This window comes from Alligator sinensis, unplaced genomic scaffold, assembly GCF_000455745.1.
Source record: "Alligator sinensis unplaced genomic scaffold, ASM45574v1 scaffold701_1, whole genome shotgun sequence".
NCBI lineage: Eukaryota > Metazoa > Chordata > Crocodylia > Alligatoridae > Alligator > Alligator sinensis.
Window position 1 is genome coordinate 3,525,660 of NW_005841915.1, and position 11,366 is coordinate 3,537,025.

The 11,366-nt window shown below is 36.7% G+C and overlaps 1 protein-coding gene across 3 annotated transcripts in view; it reads right to left on the bottom strand.

Moving 5' to 3' along the window:
* Positions 1 to 853: 853 nt before the first annotated feature.
* The window catches only part of TXNL1 (thioredoxin like 1), a 29,616-nt gene continuing 19,103 nt past the window's right edge, over positions 854 to 11,366 (bottom strand). Inside the window, exons 7-9 of one of the 3 annotated variants that reach the window (XM_025198161.1) lie at positions 9,512 to 9,616; positions 3,912 to 3,952; positions 854 to 1,994 (exon numbers count right to left, since the gene is read on the bottom strand). In XM_025198161.1, the coding sequence (XP_025053946.1) occupies positions 1,991 to 1,994; positions 3,912 to 3,952; positions 9,512 to 9,616 (150 nt within the window). In that variant the 3' untranslated portion in view covers positions 854 to 1,990. Of the gene's footprint in view, positions 1,995 to 3,911; positions 3,953 to 3,982; positions 4,871 to 9,511; positions 9,617 to 11,366 lie in introns of those variants that run through there. The other 2 variants (XM_006018867.3, XM_006018868.3) reach the window with 2 other exon arrangements.

Sequence of the window (11,366 nt, forward strand, 5' to 3'; positions counted from 1 at the left end):
ATTAACACAATTGTGAAATACAAATCAAATTCCTATCGAGAAGCCAGTTAAATAACTAAAAGATTATTTCTCTTCTATATCCTTGCATGTTTGTTTTAATAGCCAAGAATACTTCATAATACCTTTTTTTTGACAATTTCACTACTAGAAGAAAATACTGTCTCAGGGTTCATTTTTGTATTTTAAATGGATAATCCAGAACTTTAATACCACTTTCCATTAAGTGAAACATGTTACAATTACCTCTAAACATTCATTTAGATCTATGTACATAGTATAATTACGGAAGGTATGCACTATGCAACCAGTGATGTCACAGAAAAGTCTTGTAAACAATATAAATCTAACTAATCTTTTACAAAGACGAGAATCACTAAGTTATCAAATTCTTTCAGGTATAAATAGTATGAGGTAAGCAATACTTAAGATGAGGCACTTCAACAATAACCCAAAAGGTAGTTAAGTGTACAAAATTATAAACAGGAACAGTTGTTCATATTGCCCTCAATTATATTTAAAAATGATTTTAAATTCTATATACAGTGTCACTTACGTGCCTCATAACCCCCATTTAAGCAAAATATTTAGGAATTACAAAAAGAAAAATCGAGGCATCAGTAAATACCTTCAAATATGTGCAATACAGACAGATGAGTAAACGTGGGTATGTAGCAGTATATTAAGAAAGTGCCTCATGTAAAAAAGAAAAAAGTATGGTTTTCTGCACAATCCCAAACTTTCTGTTGAAAGAAAATATCTCTGCACAGAAAGTTAGCTTGGTATTAATGTGTAAATCTGCCAAGCCAGAAAGGAAGAATCCCTACTGTGTTAAAGAAAAGAATGCCAATTAGAACAGGATTTAATTCTTATTGGGATTTATTGTAATTAGAAATGTAACAAATTTAACTTTACAAAGAAACTAATTATGCCAATTAAAACACTTAGTAAAACTTCCTAGGAATTTATGTAGCACCGTGTATGTACACAGTGCTGATCAATGCATGATTTATTAAAATGACTTGGGGCACTTTTCCAGGGAAATTTACTGAAGGGGTTTAAGCAGTTGAGCATAGACTACAATACTTTAAAGAATTCAGATTAAAATACAATAACCTTATCTACCATGAGCACTTCTATATCAAGATCAGAGACAGGACACAATGCCCAATAAAACGTAGCAGTAAACAGAGGTATCTTGTCGACTTACAGGTATCAAAAGCATTTGGTTATCACCTGCACTGTGTCCTTGTTCATTTGCCTGGCTAATAAGCTCAACATTTATTATAAAACTGGGAATATAGCTTTCAAAAGAGTAGCAAGAGATCGTCATGCCAACTAATTTGTACTGAATTGTATCCTACTACCACTTGTGTCATTTTTTACAATTACAGTTAAGTTGATGCAACAGTAACCTGATACATGCTTCCTCACCCTTATTTTGGGAAGGTAAAATGGAAACTTCCAAATAGAAAAGAATATTCCCTTTTGGGAATAATGTACCTGTATTATGTGAACACTGATCATAAATTAGCAGAGGCTTATTACAAGCCAGCTCTGGATTTTCTTTTTAAAATGTATTTTCAGAAAGCCAAGAATGTTTTACGTAAATTTGACATTTTGAACTAATTAAACAAATGCAGTCTATGTTAAGTCTTCTGTTTTTAAAGATAAGCCAGTCCAGTTTTGAAATTTAAATGAAAGAAACATTGAAAAAGCTTTAGTTACTAGAATGACAAAATTAAACTTGGCAAAATTAATGAATTTTATTTACAAATACATGTACCAAGATTACAACAGAAACACACTCTGAAACTCCATCTCAACAAAAGCAATGATTTATTGATAATGACATTAAATGAAACAGATTGACAGTCTCTGGCTATGGTCAAGCAATTATCCAGGAGCTGGAGATAAACTGAAGATCTCATTTGATTGAAATAAGGCCTTCCAGTGTCTTTTCCATCTTAGTGACTCTCTCCTTTCTTGCCTACTACCTGATAAAAGAAAAATAGAAGATAACCACTAATGTATGTTTGCAATTGCACAAAAAATGTAATAGCCCTTAGTAATTTAAGTGCTCTTAAATTTTCAACTATATTCATTCTTCAGCATGCATCTTAATGCTGGCAGTAGAGGGAGCTGTAAATCCCTCCTGGAATTAAGTTAGACATGGAATGCATGTGAGAGAATCCTGTTTTCTAGTATTAATCCAGATAGCAAAGCAAGATCTCTTTTGAGACGAGTTAGGAAATAGTAACTGCAATACAAAACAGCCCACACTATTAAAAATATACACCAAACAAGGTACATATGAAGGGTCAGAGCCAAATACAACGTAAAAGAAAAATACTATTCTTGAAGACTGCAACAAGCCCCTCCCTTTTGTACTCGTACCCCAATTAGCTTTTCATTTCCTGCAACTAGGTATACATTAAAGACAGGAGGTTGATCAGGAATTTTTGCATTATAATGCAATTCAACACTGAAAAGTAACTAAAAATGGAGCACAGGAGCCTCCCAGTTTTGCTTAATTACTGCTGTATCAAACACACTTAGTGTATGAGTAAGAAGCTTCCAATTCCAGATCTACAAACTTAAATCAGGAACCAGTCATATTGGATTTTTTTCTTCTTGCACATCACCAGCACGTAATGACTTTTTGGAACATGGATTAGCCCTCCAATTTCTGTGCAACCCTGTTACCTCCATGCAGGTGGCACAGAGGCAGCTGACTGGACCTTAATCTTGTTTCTGCACAGAACGGAACAGAATCAGTCTTACTTGGCTAAGATGAGTCGATACAAGACACAGGGAGCAGATCCATTGTTAAGATGGAACCATTTTTACTCACTTTGCAGAGGAGAAGCACTTTTAAATCTGGTGTCTTGTAACCCAATACAGTAAGCAGTTATTAGCCATGGGGGGAGAGGAGTGGGAATAAACTGATTTAATAATCACTGTACCAGATTGGAAGATGGAACTTTCTAATATCAGTTTGGCCTCTTGATTTACAGATATGGCCCCATTTCTCCCTCTGAGTTGAAAATACTTACTTACCCAACAAGGTTTTGCCAGGAGTCCAATTAGAAAAGGGTTTTGAAACTGTTAAATCCTATGTTTCTAATAAAGCCACGTTGTTTAATAAGCCCAATTTTACACTTCATTACTTGAGATTATTATGAGCAATGGTGACACTGATATTTCTAAGGAGTAAAAATGTATTTTAATAAGTTGACTCCTGGGGTAAAATGTGTTAATAGGATGGTTCTCACTGTGGTTCACTGGATCCTAAGGACAAGTCCTTGCCTGGCATAGTTCGTAAAGCTCCATCCTTTACTACTGGCTGAAACAATTTATCAAGGCAAAACACGAGGAACTGACTTTTTCCCAGGATGTCAGTGAGGAACACAACCTACCCCACAATCTATGCCCCGTCTCACTCCTGCCCCCTCCTCTGCCCCCATAGGGAATAGCCAAAGGCTTTCACCACTCAGCTGCAACTGCTCTAGGAGACATGCTGACTGACCTACTTTGAAAAGTGCTTGGAGATCTGATGGAAAGAGCTATGTAAGAGCCATCATCTCCTCCTCCTCCAAAGAGCTGATGGTCAGGAGTGTGTTTACAGAGTTGTGAGGCCTAGTGCTTAAAGCTAGAACAATTCCAGTCCAGAACATAAAATCCAAAAGTGCAGAAAAGAAATAGTCTATTTACTTGGGTTAAGTTTCCATTAAGTCAAGTTAAAAATATAAGATTAAACTTGGTGAATAAGTGATAGAGTAATATTTATTGTTTGGTTGTGTTTCTTAAGCACCAAGCAGTGTTCAGATATGCATTAAGCACAAAAACACCAATATATTAAAGATTAAAGATGTTAGCAGGTATATAACATCAATCAAAAAATAAATCTATACCAGTCAGAGGTGGAAATTGTCAACACTCCCATGTGTATTATCTGCAAAAGTTAAGCATGCCAGTATGGATATTTTGTCATCATGGGCCAAAGAGGTTCATTTGTTCCCAATCCAAATACAGAACAGCTGTAAGAATTTACACTACACAGATACTGCTATTCTTTCCATGAGCATTTGGTCTATCTCCCTGTCATTGTTTTTAAGATAACCCATATGGCAGTTGCTTGTTAAGATTTCAGATCTGAATAAGGCTATGCAATTCTAACCTAATGCAAAATGTTTGGAAATAAAATTAAAAAAAAAAAAATCAAATTCCCTGACCACTTTACAATAGTCTAAAAACAGCAGGGAGTCGCTTGAAATACTGTATTTACACAAAATGCTAACCAACTAGTCAGTTTATGTAGTGTGCTCAATTTGTACATTTTGAAGCAGAAATCAGAAATTAAGAAGCCAGGTTATCCTTACCATTGACAGAAATAATATGGTATGATGATGTAATTGTTATACCCCATTAAACTTGCATAAAAAGAAAGAAAAGGAAGTACAATACTTTGCAGTCTTTTACAAGCTGCATCTCAAACTGCTTTGAAGAATGAAATACAAGACAGAGCATGTTACACAAAACAGGTGGAAAAACGCTTCATGGCAAATCTTTAAGGCAGCTAGTTTTAAGAATAACAAAAGAATGGAAATCAAAAAGCAAGGTGATAAGAGATCACATTTTTAAGATAGGATATCAAAAAAAAAATAGTTGATGAGGAGACACACGGGAAGGCTGTTCCAGATGACAGAAGCTGCAGAGGAGAAGGCTCTTGTACCATTGGTGAGAGTGTGGGAAAGGAGAGACAGGTACTAGATGAGCAGCGGAAGCAAGAAGGGGAGCAGTGAGAGACAAGATCAATTACAAAAATTATAATTCTTCTGCATTTTTAGTTCTTTGGGTTTGGGAAGTTAAGCTGAAAAATAAACAAACAAAATGTTACAAGAAGCAGCTTGGAGTGCAAATGAGTAGCATTGAGACAAAAGAAAAAGCTATACTAATTCAAGGGGGGAAGGGGTAGAGGGAAAGGGGAGAGGAAATTTTTTTCACATGCATAAGTCTCCACCCTAAAACAGGTGTTTGCAGACATTAAAAAAAAAAACTAAACCAAAAGAAACCCCAAAGAAAAATGTTGCTTTACTTTAAACTCTGCATGTTCCCATGCCGAGCCCCATGCATGCCCATAAGAGGTAACGCATTACTTTAATCTGGCTCCGCAGCGTCTGTAGAAATCAGGCACATTAGTGGGGCTATTTTGGTACTTCTAGCTACAGCTGATTCAATCAGCTATTACATAAAAGTGCCAAAAAGCCTGGCTGATGCACTGGATCTTTACAGATGATGTGGAGGCAGGTTAAAGTAACGTGCTGCTTCTTCCAGTAAAGAGCACTTAAAAAAAAAAAAAAAAAAAATCTGCAAGCAGCCTATGTTACTTGTTGTAAAGGTTCTTCTTCTGTTAATTAACTATTAACTTCTGTTAATAATGAGTATAACAATGCACAGTAGGTTAAAAGCATATTTGATATCAAATAAAAGTTTATTTAAAAAAAAGCCTGCAAATTCATCACAAGATTCAGTAACAAGTTACCTAAACTCTAGGGTACTAATAAGGAAAGAAAATAAACCCACATCCTTGAAACATTTACTGCTTTTACTGGTCTGGTTAACAGGGCAATTTGGCCTAGAAAGTGTGTGGTATAAAACATTTTAAAATTTATCAGCTACAGTAATTTACTCTTCATAACAGATTGAGTAGTTCAAACTAATACGCACATCATGCGGGTAGAAACGTAAAATCTGAAGTACCAACATATCCATGATGTTTGATTCCCATTACTACCACACATCCTACACCACTTTTATAAAGATGGCCATTAAAGCAAGCAAACAAAACATTTTGGGTTTTTTGGTTTTTTAATAATGCAGCGAATTCAAAGAAAATTCAAGTAAATTTACTCTCTGGCTGCTCAGGACCACTCTACTTAGCCAGGGCAAAAGGTCTCTCCCATCTCCCCTGCCACTCACTCACTTTCCGCACTCACCATAATTCAGTGCATCTAGTTTTTACTAGAAAATTGTTTGAAGTCAAGTTTACACTTCTCACAGGCTACAGTTCAGTTGTGAAAAGAGAAGCAGTAGCTACTCCTTCAGAAGGAGTGATTTGTTTGGTATTGTTTTGTTCAATTGACTGTAAATGAATAGCTGGATCCATGTATTCCAATGAACTCCTGATATAATTACCTTTGAGATGCTTCCGCTAGTGGCTCTGCTGATTTTCAGAGTAAAACGTACACCACACTTGATGTTTTAAATACTGGCTACCTTTTTTGGGCAAACAAATTAACTGATTGAAAGCATATTTGTTGTTAATACTACTAGAAATAAGATTACCCTTGCTTGACTATTATTTAAGTTAAAAAGAAAAAAAAGTATTAGGACAACAGACGATGAGGAGAAATGAAAAAAAGAGGGAGCAGTATTTTTTAATCAGGAACAGAATTTATGAGAATGTGCAGAGCTACTACATAACTATTTCTATAACTATAAAATTAGATGAAAAGTGAGGGGCAGTTAGAGCCAAAGTTAAGACTAGTGAGTGAAGCAGAGATGAAAACAGGGAGGTGTAATGAAGGTAACTGCGCACAGGAAATGGAACCAAAAAAGATTTAGTTAAACTTTATTCAGTATATTTTACCAACGAATAAAAATAATTTCCAGCACTACATTAATAGAACAGTATGGTTTTGCAGTTAAATTGTAAAAAGTCTGTCATAAATAGGTTAGAAACAACAGAGGAAGATTTAAATCTTCCAGACTGATTATATACATACAAGATATACATAAAATCTTGATGCCTATCTTGCTACAGTCATCTGATCCCAGCAGTCTTTCCTGCCCAAGTGCAGGGGGACTGGAGTTAATGATCTGTACGGTCCCTTCCAGTCCCTAACATCTATGAAACTATGAAAATCCCACATATCAAGTAAACTATTTAATGAGAGAATGTAAAAAATATATATTTGGGAAATTAAAGGGGGGGGTGTGAGGGGATTCACGTTTGTCTGCAGCCAATAAACCCAGTTCCCTGAGCCTCTATTCAGAAGTTATGTGCCTCAGCCCCTGAACCATTTTCACTGCCCTCACTGGACTCTCTCCAATTTGTCCACACCCTTTCTGTAGTGGAGGTCCCAAAACTGAACATAATACTCCAGATGTGGCCTCACCAGTGCTGAACAGAGGGGAAAAACCACTTCCCTCAATCTTCTGGCAACACTAATACTAATTCAGCCCAGTATGCCAGTAGCCTTCTTAGCAACGAGGGCACACTGGTGACTCATATCCAGCTTATTGTTCACTGTAAGCCCCAGGTCCTCTCCTGCAGACCTGATGCTTAGGTCTCTCTGAACCCTAGCTTTACCCTCCAGCACATCTACTACTGCCCCCAGCTTAAAACTGTTCTGAATTAGTCCTTTTAATTCATTTTCTCATTTTATGTGTTCAACTTTATGTTCCTTTGATAATGGTATATTTAAGTTTCCTAGACCTTTCTAAATAGAAGCCACATAGGGACACAAATATACTCCTCTGCTATTATAAAGTATGCATTCTTTCTACTGCATCACATACATGTACAAGTCAGTGGAACTGGCTGAGTATTTACCAACACCTACAGGAGCTTTTCTAGGTTTAAAAACCTGAGCTTCACAGAGCCAGGAACTGATGTGTAGATTCCCCCAACCAAACCAGAGTTTTTTCAAGCTGTTTGTTCTAGGTGCTTTTGCCATTTTATCAAGGACAAAGAGTGTGGATTCAGAGTACATGACTGCATTAAAAAGATCACTGGAAGCTACTCATAAAATAACATACAGGCTTAAAGGTTAAGATGCACCAGTTGGGCAAGGCTCTGCAAATGTGCAACCTTAAACTGTAAAACTTAATGTTTTCATTAAACTTCATTAAAAACTTTTAATGAAGTTTTCTATTGTGGAAGCTCAGTCCTACCAGTGAAGAAGTTTGAAACTCTTCCCTGAACAAACGTTCACCAATGAGGATTGTTCATGTGTAAAATGCAGTTCTTATCATTTATAGGTAAAAAAACAAACAACCAAAAAAATCCCCTTGGTGTTTTTAAAATCCTGCAGGTCCAGTTTTAGCTTTCAACTCAAATCCATTTCCTTTAGCAGTTAATGCTTCCCTTCGAATGGAGACCAAGCCTACAAAGTTTCACTGTAAAAAATATTTCCAGAATCTTGTGAAATTCTGAAGGTCATAATAAACATTGACCCCATTCTTGACAGCAGTCACTACCCTGCTGTGATACTACTACAAGTCACGGAGGAAGGAGGAATTGAAATGTTTTTAAAAATTGTCATTTACACTGAGTAATCGAGACACTTCTGATATTCTGACACTTCTAATCTACACATTTCTTCTCCTTTTAACAACTGAAATGAAAAGATTGCATTAAGCCACTATAAGTTGTAAATCCAATCACTCCTAGTACATTTATTAAGACAGCTTTTTTAGCGAGTCTTTTCAGGTTTCGCTATAAGATAAAAACTGTCAAACTGTTAAACTCCAATTAGTTTTTTTGCAGGAACCTATTTAAAGCAATGGGATATAAGTTTATCAATAAATCCTTGCAAGAGTTTTATCAAAGGTTTCCAAGAACAGGACTGGAAGGTTTATCAAGACTTTTAAATAAATGAAATTTTGGCAAATAGGAGCCCTTAACTTCTTATGCCAAACATATTTGTTTAAAGGAATTATGTTGTGAGTGTAACTGTGATGTTATCACCTTAAAAAGTTTAACTAGTTCACTGACAGAAGACAAGTAATTTTATCTAGTTAGTCTGAGATGGAGATAAGGTGAAAGAGTTATAAATAGCTCATCTCACGTTAATTGCCTATTAAGGATTCTTTTCATTAAGATTTCAAAATCCCCATTTTCAGTTTGATTGAGGCTCTCCAGGAGCAGATACCAAAGAATAGCTTGATAGAACTTCCTTAGGAATAAAATGTTTTTAAGTTATACTAGAAGAACTGAAAAATTACATTATGAAATTGCATAAGGATTAAATACACTGGTTAGTGTAAAAGTAGAAGCTGTCATATGCCTGCTTAATATTATCAATAAGACAAAATTGTCTGGTCCAGATTCTTTTCGGCTGACTCCTGCTTTCTGTTTTCCTCTGTGCAATGGTATTTCCAGAAACTGACCACCATGAAGACATAGGACAATACCCCCATTTGAAACACTCTGCAAATATTAAAAATGATTTTTGCATCTATTCCTCAAGTGGTTACTGCTGCTGTTTATCTTTCTCATGCTCTTATTTTATATTGCTGGAGTGTTCCAATGTAATGATAGCCACACACTTTATAAATAGTATCAGAGTAAGCACTTCAGTTGAAGTTAAATAGGTGTTCTGAAAGGTGCAAGAGTTACTTTAAGTCAAGACGTGGAATTATAAAATATCAACTAAAGTGGATTTTTCAATTAATGACATTTTAATTAAAAACTTAAAATCTACATTTCAAAATTAACACCACTTACTCGCTTGAAGTCATTCATATTTGTTGCCTGGACTGGAGTTCCAATAAACGTAAAATATGTAATTCTTGTTGTTTCTTCATCACCATGATTTGACCGGACAAATAACTAACGAAGGACAAAACAATAGATGTAATATATGCAAATAGTCTTTCCCTTACGAGAGGCATTGCCATTTCCCCAAATTTTTAGAAATAACGAGGCCAGGACAGCAGATAACTTCAGCAGTGCAATCCAAATTCAGACTCTTCCTCACCGCCCCAACCCCTTTAAAAGAAAGATTCCTGCCTTCATGTTGCAAACACAAGGGAGATCTGTAGCTGACAACACGGGAAGTTCTTCCAGTATTTGGTATTCGCTAAATTCAAGAGCAATTCAATATGGAAATCATACTTTAAAATTTCAATATGGAAATCATACTTTAAAATTATTTTCAACTACCACAAAGCTGATTTTTCCTCTAAGGCAGTGGTTCTCAACCTTTTTAGAGAGCCAAGGCACCTTGGATAAACTTGAGGTACCCCTCTGAAGATGCAAGCTCTTAGTTTTCACTCTTTTTTGATCATAGAAAAATAAAGCAGCTTTTCTGTTGCAAAGAACTCAGAAAGACACTAACTACAAATTTCTGTTGGATATTGGTTTAATCTCGTGAATCATGTTTGTGCTAAAATTGTGTGGAACCTTGTGGCATTTTTGAAAGGGCATCAAGGCACCTGGGGTAGGCACCTTGGTTGAAAACCATTGCTCTAGGGCCTGAATAACCTGAAAGGACAGAATCTGGGCTAGTAAGAGCTATGAAGAAATCTAACTGTAGGAGGACAGAAGCAGCAGAACGGAGGATAGGACACTGTGCTGAAGTGTGGTAATATATTGGATTGGTGTCTTTGATTATTCTGATTAATACTGAGTACCCTGCAAGTACTTGTATGTAGGTTAACTTTAAGACAATGACTAACCCTATAGATGCAACAGGACTGTTCTCACACTCACACACACACACACACACACACACACACACACACACACACACACACACACACACACACACACACACACACAATTGCAGGTCTGGGGATTATACTTGTACTCAGTGATTTGATGCAACTAGAATCAGATTTGGTCAATATTCTTAGAGGAGTGGTAGCCAACTGACTGCATATGCTACAAGTGGCAAGGACAGCCTATGCATGTTGCATATAGCATTATCAGGGAGAGCACAGGCAGCCTCAGAGAGAGGCTGGCAGAAAGGGCAGAGAGCAGAAGTCAGAGCAGCAGATCAGCTAGGAAGCACAGGGCAGAACGCAGAGCAGCAGATTGGGCAGGGGATGGGAGTAACACAAAGTTGGGGGTAGGGCTAATTTGTGGCAAGCCTGTCTCAGGGTATGGACATATGAAGCAGTTTCAAAAGGGGAATGTATCAAAAGGGCAGCAGCTGGTGCCTTGTATCGGCTGTGTGTGGACAAGCTGGGAATGATACAAATGTAGCAAAACCAATCTGGATGAAGCAGTGTTAAAAGCCTGAGCTTTTTTGCTACGTTAGTATCACTCCAGGCTTGTTCACATACAACTATTAAAATAAAACAACCATTGCCCTTTGAAGCAACTCCAAAATGTATGGGTGTCCATACCCTCTTAAGGAAACCTTCAAATGGTACACTCAAGGACAGGATATAATTCAGACAAATGTTGGTGTCAACCCTTTCCTTTTAAGCTGTTCTAATCCGCTCCCACAAATGAAACTTAAAGGAAGTGAGTTTTATTAGGTATACAGTCAGAGATGATCCAAGTATGGTGCAGGGCCTGGGACAAATCATCCTGCTCCTGGACACGAGGAAGTCAGCAGCAGATTTGCCCGGGG